The sequence below is a fragment of the Chiloscyllium punctatum genome, chromosome 9, assembly GCF_047496795.1.
Source record: "Chiloscyllium punctatum isolate Juve2018m chromosome 9, sChiPun1.3, whole genome shotgun sequence".
NCBI classification, from domain to species: Eukaryota; Metazoa; Chordata; class Chondrichthyes; order Orectolobiformes; family Hemiscylliidae; genus Chiloscyllium; species Chiloscyllium punctatum.
Genome location: NC_092747.1, coordinates 109,464,862 through 109,482,230, shown reverse-complemented (window position 1 = coordinate 109,482,230; position 17,369 = coordinate 109,464,862). Strand labels below are relative to the sequence as shown.

General features: G+C 43.1%; 1 protein-coding gene across 15 annotated transcripts in view; it reads left to right on the top strand.

Annotated features, from left to right (window-relative positions):
• LOC140481586 (dedicator of cytokinesis protein 9-like) overlaps positions 1-17,369 on the top strand; it is a 342,162-nt gene that overhangs the window by 272,313 nt on the left and 52,480 nt on the right. For 8 of the 15 annotated variants that reach the window (XM_072578030.1, XM_072578024.1, XM_072578025.1 and 5 more), the window contains 7 exons: positions 1,176-1,292; positions 2,893-3,016; positions 5,251-5,384; positions 10,089-10,197; positions 13,313-13,379; positions 14,490-14,537; positions 16,539-16,681. In XM_072578030.1, the coding sequence (XP_072434131.1) occupies positions 1,176-1,292; positions 2,893-3,016; positions 5,251-5,384; positions 10,089-10,197; positions 13,313-13,379; positions 14,490-14,537; positions 16,539-16,681 (742 nt within the window). The remainder of the gene's footprint in view (positions 1-1,175; positions 1,293-2,892; positions 3,017-5,250; positions 5,385-10,088; positions 10,198-13,312; positions 13,380-14,489; positions 14,538-16,538; positions 16,682-17,369) is intronic. The other 7 variants (XM_072578034.1, XM_072578033.1, XM_072578028.1 and 4 more) reach the window with 3 other exon arrangements.

The window sequence follows — 17,369 nt, the reverse complement described above, 5'->3', positions numbered from 1 at the left end:
TTTGATTTCTCTCCACAGATGCCACCAAATCTGCTGAGTTTTGGTTTCAGATTTCCAGCGTCCATTGTTTTATCCTTATAGAGAGTGATTTTTCTGCTCCTGTTCATTACTGTGCTGAAATTTCAAACTCCTTTCCGTAATCTGACCTTGAACCCTTTGGTTTTATCCCGCACCAGGATGGCCTGCTTGCTTTGTCTAAGTAATGGCTTAGCAGGTAAAACTCTTAGCACTGAGTTAGAAGGTTGTGGGTTCAAGTCCTACTGACACAGGCAGCACAGTACAGAAGGCTTGCTGCACTGTCAGAAGTGCTGCTTTACAGTTGAGGTGCTAAGTTGAGTCCCTGTCTGGTCCCTCAGGTTGGTAAAAACAATGACTGCAGATGCTGAAAACCAAATACTGGATTAGTGGTGCTGGAAGAGCACAGCAGTTCAGGCAGCATCCAACGAGCAGCGAAATCGACGTTTCGGGCAAAAGCCCTTCCTGATGAAGGGCTTTTGCCCGAAACGTCGATTTCGCTGCTCGTTGGATGCTGCCTGAACTGCTGGTCCCTCAGGTGTCTATAACAGATCACCTGACACTGTTTCAAAGAAAAACAGTCAATATTTGTCTCTGTCAACATCACAAAATACCGATATCTGGTGTTTTATCACATTGCTATGTGAGCAGCACGGTGGCTCAATGGTTGGCGCTGCTGCCTCACAGCACCAGGGACCCAGGTTCGATTCCTGCCTTGGACAACTGTATTGAGTTTGTGTTTCTCCCTGTGTCTGCATGGGTTTTCTCCCACAGTCTAAAGATGTGTAGAGTCTCCAGGGATGTGTGGGATAGCCATGACACAAGTAGGGTGACAGGGATGGGGTGGGTTGCTCCTCTTTCGAGGATGGTTGTGGGCTTTTTTCTGCACCATAGGGATTCTATTTGTGGGCGTTTGCTGAGTGCAAGATGGTTACTCTGTTTCCTACATTACAACAATGATGACACTATGTAAATTACTTCATTCATTGTAGAGTCCTTTTAGTCATCCTGAGGTTGTGAAAGGAGCTGTGGAAGTGCAAGGTTTTTTTTAAATGTTTCATTATGGTGCTTAGTAGGCAGTGTGGTGTGCCAGTATGAAAGCAGTACTTCCTGGTTTCTGGAATAAATTTCTTATCATGAAGCTGTTTCTCCTCTTCCAGAGTCAGCAGGCCAGAATTGCCACTTTGTACTTGCCTCTTTTTGGCCTTCTGCTTGAAAATGTACAGCGAATCAATGTGAAGGATTGCTCTCCGTTTCCCATCAACCAGCCCAGCAACGTGAGTAACATTGTCCAAACGAGTTTCTCTTAGAACCAGGCAAATGTTTTCACTCGGCACTGTTCCTCATCAGCCTGCTGTTTGCACTCTCGCGTTGCATTCTTCTTGAAGTTGCACCTTCTGAACTGGTTTCTCCAGCTGCTGCTTGGGTCATATTTCTTACCATCTTAACATTTCCCTAAATCAATGAATAAAATCAATGTATGCTGATTGAGCAGGCAGAGCTGTGGCCAGCATAATCTATTGTGGGGAACTGTGAGCTTGTTCAAGTTTTAATGCAGTGAAGATAAGTCAGAGTACTTTTACAATAATAGGAGGCTAGAAACTAGGGACAACAAAGATTTTTGGGGTGGCATGGTGGCTCAGTGGTTAGCACGACTGCCTCACAGCACCAGGGACCTGGGTTCAAATCCTGCCTCGGGCAACTGTCTGCATGGAGTTTGCACATTCTCCCCATGTCTGCGCAGGTTTCTCCCACAATCTAAAGATGTGCAGGTCAGGTGAATTGGCCATGCTAAATTGCCCGTAGTGTTAGGTGCATTAGTCAGGGGTGAATGTCTGGGTGGGTTGCTCTTTGGAGGGTCGGTGTGGACTTGTTGGGCCGAAGGGCCTGTTTCCAAACTGTTTTTAAAAAATTGTACATTTAAGAGTCCAATTCACACAAATTACTGAAAGCCAATGGAGAGAGAGAAAAAATGAGGGAGGCTGATGACCTTTATCTCAGGGATGTTGGAATCCCTGATTACACAGGGTAAGTTACACAGGTTGTAGATTTCATTTGGAGTAACTGTTCTGTTACCTCTAGGAAGATATGCAGGCCTTTTGAGGGAGTACATGTAGATTCATTGCAGAGAGGCTGGTTTAATTTTCCATGTCCTAAGTCAGGACGGATTTACTAAAATAACAAAAAAAAGTACTGAAAATGCTGGAAACTCTCAACAGGGCAAGCAGAAAAGGAAATGGCAGTGTCACCATTTCAGCTCAATGATCTTTTATCAGAACTGGAACAACTGAGAGATTTAATGGTTTTCAAGCAAATATGGAGGGTGCGAATTGCGGAGGGGAGAGAATGGAGCAAAGGGGAAAGTTTGTGGGACGAAGGGCATGAGTAGCTAAATAGCATTCGGTGATTATGTCACAAACAAAAACAGAAATTGCTGCAAAATTTCAGCAGGTCTGGCAGCATCTTCAGAACCAATGGTAGCTAGGAAAAAGTTGTTTTTTATGCAGAAGATCGAGTGGGGAGAGGAGGTAGGGAGCAATCAATAGATGGGGGTAGAGCCCAAAGAGAGAGAAGAACAATTATTCAGACAAAGAAGTGAATAACAGTCAGCTGAGGGGAATGAACGGCTGCTAATGGGGACTATCAGTGGCTAACAATGGGTAGAGTGTAATCGCAGACTAATTTCTGTTTTTGTTTCTGGATTCCAGCATCCACGGTTCTTTGGGTTTTCTTATTCAGTGGTTTGACACTGAAACAGCTCAGGATGTTTTCAAAGGAGTCAACATTTGACTCCAAGCCACGTGAGGAAATATTAGGACGGGTGAACAAACGGTTGGAGGGTTGATGATAAATAAACATTTTTGCATTTTGATCCAGAGTGGAAAAGAGGAGTCTTCATTCAGTTTACAAGCAGGAGGCACCATGCTGACCCCACAGAGACCAGGAAACATGCTGGATAACAGTGTCCACAAGGATGTGTTTGGTGTTATATCGGGCACAGGTGAACAACTCTCTGGTTTCTTTCACGGGTTTATAGGTGTCACCAGCATCTGTTACCTATCCCGAATTGTCCTTGAACTGAGTGGGTTCCTGTGCATTTCAGAGGGGAGTGAAGAGTCATCCTGTGTGTCTGGAGTCACATGTTGACCAGGCAAAGTCATGATGGTAGATTTCCTTCCCTGAAGAACATCAGACAGGCAACAATCAGTAGATTCATGGTCACAGTTACAGAAACCAGTTTTTTAAATTTCTGATTTAGTTTGTTTTGTTAATTAAATTTACCACTGGGACTTGAACCCATTCTGTCAGAGCATCAATCTGGGCCTCTGAATTACTAGCCCCATGGCGATGCCAATGTGCCACCATCTTATGGCTGGTTATTATATGAATCCGTTGAGTGTTTTGCTGGGAGCCATTTTAAATAAGGCAGGTGTAGAACCCACCATCTTTTGACCAACACCATCTCTCCTCCACCCCCCCCACTGCCGTTTCCCCCCCCCCATGAATTTGGAGGGTGGGCAGGTCCCAAATTAGCCAGCCCGTCTACCATATGTAAGGAAATAATCATGAGTAAGTTGAAATGCCCCTGAATTACCCTGCTTACACATGGCGTGGCAGGCTGGATTGAACAGTGCATTTTTTGTTTGCTTTTTTCAATGCATGCTGGGAGTACAGCACCTTATTTTCTACTTCAGCACTTCCTAGTCTTCACAGCTCAACATCGAGTCCAGCAACTTCAGAAGGTAATCTCTGCCCTCCATGTTGATCTCTAACCACCCCCACCCGGTTGAATGTTATTAACTTTGCCCTCGGCAGAGCAGTCCCACTGTCACTTTTTGCAAACCTATCATTTACACCCATTCCACATCTCAGTTGCTCCTTTGCCCCCAGTAGCGCTGCCTTTGTCATTTGCTCTGGGCATCATCACCATCTGTTCCAGTCCCTCAACCGCCTCCCTGTCTGCCAGCAACATGAACAGTACCATTTTGCAGCCTCTTTCAGTTCTGAAGAAGAGTCATTTGGACTCCAAATGTTAACTCTGTTTCTCTCTCCAGATACTGCCAGACCTGCCGAGTTTTTCCTCCACTTTGTTTTTATTTCAGATTTCCAGCATTTGCAATATTTTGCTTTAAATTGCCATTTTTGCTTCAAATTGTCATTTTTGCTTCTTGCACATTTTCAAAAGAGCAGGAAGGAAGGGGTACTAATGTCCAGAGGTGCCTGTGTGCATCAGGGACAGCACCAGAATGTAGTGATTCTCTCTGTTCCATGCTGCGTGGACCTCCCAGCCCAACCCTACCTTTCCCTAAGTTTGCTAACCACCCCCTGCCCTTTATTTAGCAGAGTCGGGGATCAAAGGGACTTCTGGAGATTGGCTGCAGTTCCAGCAGTGTCCAGTATCAAGCTGTGGCACTGTTTGGGGTTGTCAGATCTCCAGAGGATGGGATTTCTCCTGTTGGGGTGAGGGGGCGTGTGTGTTTGTGGGGACCCCACTTGGAACCAATTTAGCGTCTACATGGCTGTGGACCTTTTTTTTCTAAAAGCTGTTCCTTGACTCAAGGAGACTCTGTCCTTGATTTTTTTCAGAGGGGCAGTAAACCAGGCCGGGCTTCAATCAGTCTGGTTTGGTACGGAGGTGAAAAGGATTTTGAGAGGTCTTTTGTTTATATGTAAACAGCTGAGACTTCGGGCCAAAGTGGTCATGCTTTAGGAGTGATCTGTATGAAGAGAGGGGAGTGGTCAGCTCTTAAGCAGTTTTAGTTCAGTCTTGAACTGGGAAGTTCAACAGGGAGCTGTGTGGAAACTCTCTCTCTGTTCTGCCCTTCAACTTCAACCTGTAAGCATGTGTTCCATTTATACTGGGTTTTATAGGGAGTTTGCTTATTTGGGACTGTTGTGTGTAGTTGGAACAGCATAATTAAATCTAGTTGGATAGGTTGAGTTCTGTAGCGGTTTTTCATTCTGTCCTTTATGTTTCATTGTGTAATTTTGTGAATAAGTTTTTGTGTGTTTTAAAATCTAGTAGTCAACCTCACTAACTTAATCTGGGTAATTTTCATTGTACACTTCCCGAAACAAATTGTAAAGTTATGGTCTGGGGCTGCCTGCTTAAGAATGTTCTGAGTGGTCTGGCCTAGTCCATAACAGTCAGGTCTTGATGAAGTTTTTTTTTAATGTCTGTGCCTCAGAAATGAAAAGACTTTGCTCTTCTTCCCACTGTTGATCTCCTGACAGCTTCTCCTCATGGATCGTCCACCCCAACTATCAGTGCAGTGAAGCATGCAGACTCCAGAGGCTCTTTGATCAGCACTGACTCAGCTACGAGTCTACCAGAACGCAACGCTGAAAAGACTAACTCCCTCGATAAGGTAGAATTTCACCTCAGAGCTTTGTGCTGCAGAATAAATGAACTGTTACTGAGATGCTTCAATACTAATTAACTTGTAGGTTGCCTTATATACAGAGTTGGTCTGGAATTGATCGACTCTTGATGTACTCCATTCCTTGGGCTTATTACCCCCACCCCTTTGACTCAATTAGCTTAACTCTGGGTGGGAGGTGAGCTGACAGCAGCACTGTGAGGGCAATGGACCATCTGGAACCTCAGTGAACAACAGAACCAACAGTCTGTTTCCTTAACCAGTGCTTTTTTTAAAGAATTGTGGGAAGAAAAAACATGAAGAACAGGGAAGGAAATCAGGTATATTAGATTCAATCATTGACGTAAAGAAAATGGAAGGAAGACTGGATTAAAAGAAAGGCAAAAAAGAGACAGAAAAGGAAATAATTTCTGTTAGTTTTTAGTACCTCTTAATTTTTAACCTGAATAAATGTGACTCTGCACTTTTTAATTATTACTTTGCTTGGCAGTCATTAATAATCATGTTTTTAAAAGAGTCCTCTGGTGGCACAGTGGTAGAATCCCTACCTCTAGACTGGGAGGCCTGAGTTTATGTCCCACCTGCTCCACTGGTGTATAATAACATTTCTGAACAGGTTGATAAGAAAAATAGGCTAAATGCCATCTTTGACTTTTTGTGGTGAGATTAATGGGTAGTGAATATGCTAATACAGCAATTACTCGACAAACAAAGAGATTGAGGATGAGTTGCAGTTTTTGTGAGGCTAACGAAACGGAGAACATCATTCAGTGATGATCCATAGCTCTCCGGGAAATCTCTTCACTGTCACAGATTACTGGAGGATTTACCGTTTGTTTTATTCATTCATGGCTAGACCAGAAAGAATCAGCCACACTGCTGTGGGTCTGGAGTCACATGTAGGCCAAGCAGATGAGGGTGACAGATGTTCTTCCGTAATGGATGCTGGGGAGCCGGATGGGTTTTTACAAAGTGATCACGTAATTTAACTTCTCTTTAAATTCAAGATTTTTATTGAATTCAAATTTCATGAGCTTCTATGGTGGGATTTGAACCCATATTCCATGGCCAGGCAGTTAGTCAGCTAGATGGCTGCTCTCTGATGCAGAGGGGCAATAACTCTGTGGGTTCAGTTCCCATGAAGCTTCCTGCCCACTAGTATCGGGAAGATGTTGTGAAACTTGAAAGGGTTCAGAAAAGATTTACAAGGATGTTGCCAGGGTTGGAGGATTTGAGCTATAGGGAGGGGTTGAATAGGCTGGGGCTGTTTTCCCTGGAGCGTTGGAGGCTGAGGGGTGACCTTATAGAGGTTTATAAAATCATGAGGGGAAGGATAGGATAAATAGACAAAAGTCTTTTCCTTGGGGTCGGGGAGTACAAAACTAGAGGACATAGGTTTAGAGTGAGAGGGGAAAGATATAAAAGGGACCTATGGGGCCACTTTTTCACACAGAGGGTGGTGCGTGTATGGAATGAGCTGCCAGAGGAGGCGGTGGAAGCTGGTACAAATGCAACATTTAAGAGGCATTTGGATGGGTATATGAATAGGAAGGGTTTGGAGGGATATGGGCCGGGTGCTGGCAGGTGGGACTAGATTGGGTTGGGATATCTGGTCAGCATGGACGGGTTGGACCGAAGGGTCTGTTTCCGTGCTCTACATCTCTATGACTCTATTTAAACAAACATGTGAACAGTCAGGGGGCATAAAAAGGGATGCAAGCAAATGGGATTAGTTTAGAATGATAACATGGTCAAGACAGACATGGCAGGCTGAAGGGCCTGTTCCTGCGCTGTTCTCTGATCTATTCCAAAACCATTAGTCTTGGTTTTGGATTACTCGTCCAGCAACATTACTGTCTTCCCGGTCAGGAGGCTGGTAAATTCACAGCAAATTCTGGGTCATCTCTGATTGTCTTGTGGAAGCCTGTTTGCGACTCTCAATGTGACCTTACCTCCTTTTGTGCTGACAGAGGGAGAAGCTCATTAGGAGACACTCGGCTTTTGCAATGCTGACTAACAAAGAAGCTGCGGAAAGTTCAAAATCAACACGACGGAACTGTGTTACTATGGATTTTTCCATTTTAAGCATCCCGGTCCTGCCAGAGAAAATCTTGCATGCTGCTTTGTCTCTTGAAGTATTTGCTCTTGCTTGTGTATCTGAATTTCTATATGTATACGTGAGTGGACTGGACCATTAGTAGCAACTCAGGTCACAGTCTCCAGGTCAGAGGCTGCAAATTTCATGATGTCTCGTCCACCTCCTGCCTTGCCAAAGCCTCTCCAGCACCTACAAGGCATGAGGCAGGTGTGTGATGAATACACCCACTTGCATCCAACAGTCTAATAACTAACTCCTGCCTCCAATGGCACAAAATGGCTGCGTTTGTGTGTACCATTTACAAGGTACACCATATTATTTCATGAAGGCTCCTTTGCTGACACTTTCCTGACCATCTAGAAGGACAAGGGCAGCAGATACATGGGAATGCCCACCACCTGCAAGTTCCCCTCCAAGTTACTCAATTTGGAAATATATCGCCATTCCTTCAGTGTCACTAGGTCAAAATTCTGGAATTCCCTCCCTAACAGCATTGTGGGTTTAACTGCAGTACATGGACAGCAGAGGTTTGAGATGCTCATCTTTTCTTGGACAATGAGGAATGGGCAATAAACAAAGCTGACATTCCATGACAGAGTTTCAAACATGATAAGCATCCCTGTATTTAATTGCACAGAAACACTTCTCCAGGTTCCTAATTTCATTGGGGGGGGGAGTCTTTGCCTCTCCTTGGGGGACAACTTCCTGTCCTTGGGAGCTGCAGACCAATCTGATTGGTCGACCCCTCCAGAGATCAGTGGAGTGTGCTGCTAGTACTGCAAGGGGTTGGTTTAGCTCAGTTGGCTAAACGATTGGGCTATGAAGTGGTGTGATGCCACTGGCCTGGGTTCAATTCTCATCATCCAGCTGAGATTACTATGAAGAACTCTCCTTCTCAACCTCTTCCCCCTTGCCTGAATTGTGGTGAACCCCAGGTTAAATCACCACCAGTTGTCTCTCTCTGATGAGCCGTCCTAAGGCCTGGTAAGATGAGAGTGATAATGCAATATTATGCTACAGGAAGAGAACCAGTGCAGCTCATGGCTGCCCCTACAAGATGCATCCTGTGGTTTTGATAAGGACAGATCCCGAGCCTATAGGGTGCAGAATGCAGATTTGGCTCCTTGGCTGAATTGGGGGGGGAGTGGTCATGCCCCCAGTGTACATGGTACAGACCCCGTCCACTTTATGCCTGTATTCACGTCAGCCTTTAAAAGTGACATTTCCATACAGGCGGGTGTGACTCGTTAGTCAGGTCTATAATGTTGTTAACAAGCTTCAATTACTTATCAAAACATACAAGATGGGCAGCTGATATTGGTGTCTGCACCTCTTACATTTTACAGTGGGTGAGCTTGTGTTGGGCATAAGAACATAAGAAACAGGAGCAAGAGTAGGCCATTTGGCCCGTCGAGCCTGCTCCAACATTCAGTAAGATCATGGCTGATCTTTACGTGGACTCAGCCCCACTTACCCACCCTCTCGTGAAGGTGATGGATGAATTCCCTTTATACCCGCCCCAGTCTCAGACCCCTGTCTCTAACTGTACATGAAATCCAGTTTTGGAATTTTTTGGAATTTTACTCTGGGTGGATTGAAGATTTGACCTCTGTAAAGCTTGAATTGGGTTTGGGGGAGCAGAGGTGGGTGTCTAGCACCTTCCTTGCATTTTCATTGGCTTTCTGCTTTTAGTTATGCAAAAGGGAGAAATTAGAAGCCACAAAGCATTCACCTCAGACACCTGGACTGCCTCTGCACAGAGTGATGACTTCACTAAACCGGAGTTGCTATTAATATCAGTGTGTCCTTAAGATTGTTTTGTTTACTGTGACAGCTGCAGATTGTGAGAGAGTGGGGGTTATGTGGGAATGAAACTGTTCTGTAAATGCTAGCTTTCCTCACTACTCACATCAATGATAAAATAGAACTTCCTGTCAGTATTCTCAGGGAACTTTCTTGGAACATGTACTTAATTTGAATGCAAAAGCACGTTTTACACAGTTTTGAGATGACTAACGAACTGCAGTTGGAGCATTGGAAAGCTTTTTCCTCATCCACTTGGCCCCATGTGGTGAAATATCACTGATGGAAAACCGTTTACAAATCAAGGTTTCCCTTGATAATGTCAGTTTGGGGAGGTGAAAGTTATTGGTAAAAATATGAGCTTGAAGAACATAACCCACAACTGAAGAGCTCTTTCCCAGGTAGTTAGCCCTTGGCTTGAAAAGGAAACTTTTGCATGGCTATGAGGAAAGGATAGCGATGCAGTGCAAATCAGCGAAACTTCTTGATGGAAAGTGGACTTTCAACAGATTTTAGCAATACTTGCTTCTTCGCCAGAGACTTTGTTTCTCTTTTTCAATTGTCACGTAACTGAAAGCTGCTCTTTGAGGTGCTGTGTGAAGTTGCATGGTTCTTGTGAAGCTGTGTGAAGAAGGGACTTGCTTTTCGATCATTGTTTAAATATTCCCAAAAACCTGAATCATGTTTGAAATGCTATAAACCTTCCCCTGCCCAATGTAGAAAGACTCCATGTTTTGTTGCCTTATGTTTTCCAATCTTGATCTAATGCTAATGGTGTATGTCTCTCTTAGAATCAAGGCTGTGTTGGGGGCTCTCTGATACGATGTGACAAACTGGAACAGACAGAGATACGCAGTCTCCTCATGTGCTTCCTGCATGTGTTAAAAAGCATGTCTGATGGTAGGTCCATTAACATCTTTATTGTAACAAAGCCCGAATTTAAGGAGCAAATTAAATTCAGTTCCCATACTCCAAAGCAAAGTACTGCATGCACTAGGTACCAGAAATGAGAGCTGAAAATGCTGGAGAGAAGCTGATGTTTCTGGTCCAAGATTTTTCCCTAAAGCTGATGAAAGGTCATTGCTCTGAAATACCAAGTCTGTTCCTCTCCAGTTCCCGAATGCAATTTTTCTATTCGAAAATTGGGACTACGCATTAGTTTGTTTTTGGGAGTTGACAGCTTTTACAATAAACGGGAAAGATCCAAGAGGCTGTGACTCTGTCCCCTGGGAAAGAGAAAGCTGGGGGTGACAATACCAGGGTCTTAAGAAGGAAGAAAGTTTGCACTGGGATAAACATAGGGAATATTTTTTGCATTTGTGGGAGTTCCAAACAGCAGGCCGTAAAGATAAGTAGGCCAATGATACCTCCAGTTGCAAATTGAGGCGAAATATCTTCATCCAGAGAATGGTGAAAATGTGGAATTCACAGCAATGTGGCATAGTTGAGGTGAATAGCACTTAATGGGAACCATGATGTGGAGGTGCTGGAGGTGTTAGACTGGGGTGGACAAAGTCAAGACACACAACACCAGGTTTTAGTCCATCAGGTTTATTTGAAGTCACGAACCTTTGGAGCACTGCTCCTTCATCAGGTGGAGAGGAGCTCATAGGCGCTTGTGTTCTGTGCGTCTCCCTCCACTTTACCTGACAAAGGAGTGGTGCTCTGAAAGGCTCGTGATTTCAGATAAACCTGTTGGACTATAACCTGGTGTCATGTGACTTCTGACTTAATGGGAAGCCAGATACTTTATATCCCCCGGGGCATACTGTCTCTTATTGTGCATTTCTAATTGCCCTAAAAATAGGTGACTCAAAACCACCTTGTCGAGCAATCAGGGATGGGTAGTAAATGTTATCCCAGTCAGTGACACGCACAACTGGTGAGCGAATAAAATAAAGAAAATACATGAGGTAGAAGGAAAAGAAGGTTATGCTGATAGGGTGAGGTAAAATAACATTGAGAGGGACTGTTGTGAAGCATGAAAACCAGCAGAGATCACTTGGGCTGAATGGCCATGTCGGTGATGTTAGGTAGGGAATTGAAAAGCATTGCTATTTCCTTAGACAAGTCATTGTGAATATACCTACTCCCAGGCTCAGATATGAACATTCAGATTAGTAATCATCGTGATCTCAACTCCCATTTCTTGCCTGCCCCTGATATCCTTGTTTGTCACGAGTTGATGTATATCTGGTTGACCCTTCCAATGACCCTGTTTCCACCACCCTCTGGAGAAGAGAATGCCACAGACTCAGTGACCCTCTGAGGGAAAGAGTATCTCATCATCTCCATCTTAAATAGTTGATCCTGTATTTCACACCGTATCCTCCAGTCTTCGTCTCTCCTGTAAAAGAAAACATCCTTTCAACAACCATTAAGTCACATACCCTGAGGACCTGGTATGTTTCAAATCACAGCGAGCAGGTTACAAGATTAATTTCTGATAATAATGCAATATAACCCTTTAGCAACATGCATAAGCTTTAACTTTTAATCATTTAAGGTTCAGGAATTGATATCTGTTAAAGGTTTCTAATACAGAATCACTTTCGAGTGTTGGCTTCTGCCAAGTTTTTCTTGTTATTTATTAGGGTAGTGAGAGCTAAGATCAACCAGGGGTTTATAGCTGATAACTAATTGTTTTAATGAGCCTGAAAGTTCAGTATATTTTAGGGCTTGTGACTCATGAATCTCTCATTCAGTCGTGTGACTGTACATTTCTAATTGCTTTGGGAAAGTGAGTGGCCATGATCATATCTGGGCACTGTCTCAGGAGGAAATATATTTAATTTGAAGGGGGCACAGAGCCGATTCATAAAAACGATCCCAGGTCGATTATGTAGGCAGGTTGTATAAAGGAGGTTTTGAATGTAATGGATTCACAGGTGATCTAGTTGAGATATTTTAACATGATCAAGCATTGATCTAGTGAGAGGTGTTGAACAAGTGGGCTGCTTGTCCTGGATATTTCTGAGATAATCAATTCGTCAGAAGCTGGGTTAGAATGCTCAAAATCAAGTGCTGACATAAATTTAATATAATGATTGTTGAACATATTTGGTCTTGTAAGAAGATATTTGAAAAGTTCCAATACTCCAGGAGGAATTCTGGTTTTCCTTCTTAATATATGATGAGGTCACAGAGATGGACAATGTCATGAGAGTTTTCCTAAGCCTTTGGCTGGTGATTTGATGCAGAGCCAAATGGAGGTTGGATCTTTTCATAAGATACAGGATCAGAATTAGGCCATTCAGCCCATCGAGTCTACTCGCCATTCAGTCATGACTGATAGTGTTTCTCAGCCCCATCCTCCTGCCTTCTCCCCTTAACCTTTGATTTCCTTACTAATCAAGAACCTATCTGACTCTGTCTTAAATACACTCAATGACTTGGCCTCCATCACGTTCTGCAGCATTGAGTTCCACAGATTCACTACCCTCAGGTTGAAGAATTTTCTCCTCATCTCGGTTCTAAAAGGATATCGCTTCAAGCTGAGGCTGTACCCTGGGTCCTAATCTTTCCTCGTAATGGAAACATCTTCTCCACGTTCACTGTATCCAGGCTTCGCAGTATTTTGTGAGATTGAATGGGATGTCCCCTCATCCTTCTCGAGTACAGAGAAAGAGTTCTGAACTGCACCTCATGTGACAAGCCCTTCATCCCCAGGATCGTGCTTGTAAACCTCCTCTAGACCCCTTCCAAAGACAGGAAATCCTTCCTTAGATACAGGGCCCTGGGTTTGGCCTGTTCGTGATCATTCCATAGTAGACGAAAATGGGATCGAGTCTTCTCAGTGGACTCCCTTTGGTGTCAGTTCATTAGTCACAAGTAGATGTGTACATGAGAAATCATTTCAGCCACAAGTTAATAATGAACTTGTTGCATTTCACAAATGGAAAACAATAAACACTGGGAATACCAGATGTCAAATCATTGTGACTTTACAAGAAGAGTACTGTTTTTGCTGATTGTGTTTGACAGAGTAACATAAAATATCTTGTTTATTTTATAGATGCTTTGATTACTTATTGGAACAAGGCTTCTACTCCTGAACTGATGGACTTCTTTACAATCCTTGAGTGAGTATATCTGAGCAATGAGACTTTTTCCAAGAACCATTCCCATTGCAGTTTTTGTATTTTCAAGGATTCAGTGAATGGATAGAAGAAGGTATTTTTTTTCCCTTTGGGATAGGGAAGCTTGGGTAGAGAGTTCAAAATAAGTGAAAGTGGGGGGTGAGTGGTGAATCTGAACAGTATAGCGAGGGAGAAACTGTTCCCATTTGCATAAGGGCACCAAAGGGGATAGGGCATTAATAATGTCCCTGAATCAGTACGATGTTACTCCAGGATAATGTTCTGGAGATATGGGTTTGAATCCAACCATGCTTAATGATGAACGAAGGCGATGGCGTTGTGGTATTCTCGCTAGGCGATTGATCTAGACACCCAGGTCACGTTTTGGGGTGGCATGGTGCCTCAGCGGTTGGCACTGCTGCCTCACAGAGCCAGGAACCTGGGTTCATTTCCAGACTCAGGTGACGGTGTGACCTTTGCACACGTCTGTATGCATATCCTCCAGGTGCTCCAGTTTTCCAGCCACAGTCCAAAGGTGTGCAGGTTGGGTGGATTGCCCATAGTGTCCAGGGATTGCAGGCTAGGTGGATTAGCCATGGGAAATACAGGGGTAGGTGAATGGGTCTACGTCGGATGCTCTTTGGAGGGTCAGTGTGGACTCACTGGGCTAAATAGCCTGCTTCCACACAGAGAGGTGACAGGTCTCTATGGACCGAAGGATTTCCTCCTTCTGTGATGTAACCACTCTCTGATTTATCGGATAACCCTTTTGAAGGTTACTATTGAATCAGCTTCCACCAGCCTTTCCCACAGCACATTCCTGAGGAGAACAACTCACTGGATCAACTCTAGTTCTTTAACTGAGCAACATAAATCTGTATCTTCTGGTTACTTGTCCTTCTGCGAGTGGAAAATGTTTTTCTCCCTGCCTTTTAATAGAATGAACTTGTTTATTTGTTACAAGTGGTGAATAATAGATTATTATTGGTGGTGACAATTACTATCTTAAGTTTGATTTAATTACTGAAGCACAGACCTGTTTGGTCAGATGGTCAGTCTCTTTGTTGTTGAGGGTACGTATTACTGCACTGAATATTACATTTCTCTCCACAGAGTGTGCCTTCATCAGTTTAGATATATGGGGAAGCGATACATAGCAAGGTACTGTTACAGAGTCTACTCATTATCCTGAAATGTCTGCCAGTGTTTCTGTAAGTTCTTAAAATTTGGAAAGGAGAGAGAATTTTCATTTCTGAGGCACGTTTCACAACCTCAGAAACTTAGCCCCAAAGTACTTTTCATGTCAACAAAGGTGTAGTCCCTATTTTAACAAGGGAGGCGCAGTAGCCAATTTATTCCAACAATCAGACCGTGATGATTCAAGCATAAGCCTGCCCTCCACAGTCTTTGACATTGCTTTTAAAATTGTGTTGCACATAAACATCCCCACCCACAAACCAAATTGCGTCCCATTTCAAAACAATGTCTTTGACAGGTTTCCACCAACTGACCCTGTTCGACAGGGTTGGTCAATTTTGTACAAAATCAGAAAATGCTGGAGAAACTCAACAGATCTGGCAGTATCTCTGCAGAGAAAGCGGAGTTAATATCTCGTGTCCAGTGACCTTTCTCCAGAACCCAGTGCTCAAGATTCCATTTCTGCTAAATTCTACACCCTAGCAAGCCTTTCCGTGTTCTCTACCTATTCTAAGATGTACATTTACAAATTGAAGTGAGACCAGTGAAGTGTTTTTATAGGACACCTCTTTATGTTTAGTTTTGAGGACTAACTCCTTTTTCTGACAGCTTATGCAATTTAAAAATTGTGAAACTTTATTTCAGATGGACCTTGGAAAATTGCATTTTATTACTTTTGTGCACAGTTTTAATTTAAACATTGATATTTCCTTGATTGTATTTTCTTCATAAACTAACCTGTTGTGGTATTCTATTGTAATAAGCTCTGGTGGTGGTATGAAGCAGTGGACTCACCATTTATTCCTAACACAAATTACCTTTATTTTTCTTTGATTTTGCACCCTGTATGCTGACAACTGCTAAACCCCCCCCAAAAAAAGTCAATGTGTCTGGCTCCTCCCCTCTTGCTGGGTAAGACTTGGGTATTTGCTGCTTTTGTGTGTGTGTCTTTGTTCCCATGTGTTTTGTTTCACATCTGTCTTTGTTTTGTAGCTGTTTGTGAATTTCCGTACGCAGGTACAAAAATTCAGCAAAAGTAAACTGCCTTTTACTTTATATAAACTGTTATTGTTTGTTATTGTTGGCGTGCTAACACTCGCTCACTGGCAACCACGCTTTCTGGCTTGTATTTGCTTGCTATGACCATTGCAGCTTCAAATTTCCTCAGACACTGTTTTGGAGTTGACTGTTTTGTGATGATGAATCTGCAAACAATGCTTTTTGTGGTCTTTAATTGTTAGAAGCACTACTCTCAAAAGCTGCTTAGAAAAAAATTGATGAGTGCAAATGTCACCACTTTAACTAGTTGTATTTAATTGATAAAAGTTCACGTCTTTGCACCTGAAGTCACCAAATTCAAGTATGGCTTCATTGGTGGTGGCAGAAATGAAAGTTCACTAAACTGGTCCCTGGGACTGGAGGCTTGTATGATCCTGGAATTGAAGAATACAAGACTCTGTAGGGGCTTTATAGAGTAGATACTGAGCGGTTGCTCCTGCTGGACAGGGAATCTAAAACACGGGGACATAATTTCAATTAGGATCTTTTAGGACTGAGACACTGGTGAATTTCTTCTCTCCAAGGGTTGGGAATCTTCTGCATTTTCTCACACTGAGTGTTAGTGATGCTCCACCATTGAATATGTTTACAGCTGGGATAGTCAGATTTCTGGTGTCTCAGGGAATCACCAGGTATAGAAGTAGGCAGTAAATGAAGATGGAACCCAAGATCAGCCATGCTTCTATTAAATGACAGAGCAGGCTTGAAAGGCCAAATGGTCAACAACACTCCAGTTTGTTCTGTTCTTGTGAAGTAGGTAAAATTGGATATGTCATTAAACTAATCAGTTTGGCCTCTAGAAGATGCTCGCACAAAAAAAAATTAACGACTGCTTTACTAACACTTGGCTTTTGCAGCATTGTGCTGACATTAACCTTTGCTCTGTCCCATTTGCCCATCTTGCAGGAACCAAGAGGGGTTAGGATCCATCAGTAATGCACATGAAAAGAAAGCTCAAACGTTGCCTGTTTCTCGCAGTAGAACAGGAATGATGCATGCCAGATTGCAGCAACTCAGCAGCTTGGATAATTCTTGCACTTTTAACCACAGTAAGTCTTGTAGCCTCAAGGGTGCATTTATGAGTGAACATAGGAGCTCACAGAAAAACACTAATGCTCCTTTGAATAGACTATGCAGACCACCTCCAGAGCACAGTCATGGACCTACATTCCTGGTTCGATTAAGCTGTCACCGCTGAAGGAAATTGGGAAAAGATTGGTTTGATGTCTGAAGTGGAACCTGATTATTTACACCCTAATTCAGGTCCATATCGTAACCTTTGGCAGCTCATAAACTGTTATTTATACTGCCTAATCAATATAAAGGGAAGTTATTATTTTCCTCTGAAATCAAATATTGCAATCAAAGCCATTTATTAACAATGTCTGTGAGGGACAGTGATTGGTTACTTGGCTCTCAAAGTGTTTCTGCTTTGCAAAACCAAAATGCTTATTTGTTGTTTTTAACGCCTCATGTTGTTCACAGAATTCTTACAGTGCCGATCAAGGCCATTTGGCCCAATGTGCCAGTGCCAACTGTTTGAAAGCGATAGCTGAATATTCCCACTCCCACTTGTTCATAGCCCTGAAAATTTCTCCTTTTCGAGTACTTACCCAGATGACTTTTTTAAAATCTACTTTTGAACCTGCTTCCACTCCATTTTCAGGCAGCCCATTCCAACTCATTGCCTTATAGGAAAATAAACTTTCCTCATTTTCCCCACCAGTTCTTTTGCAT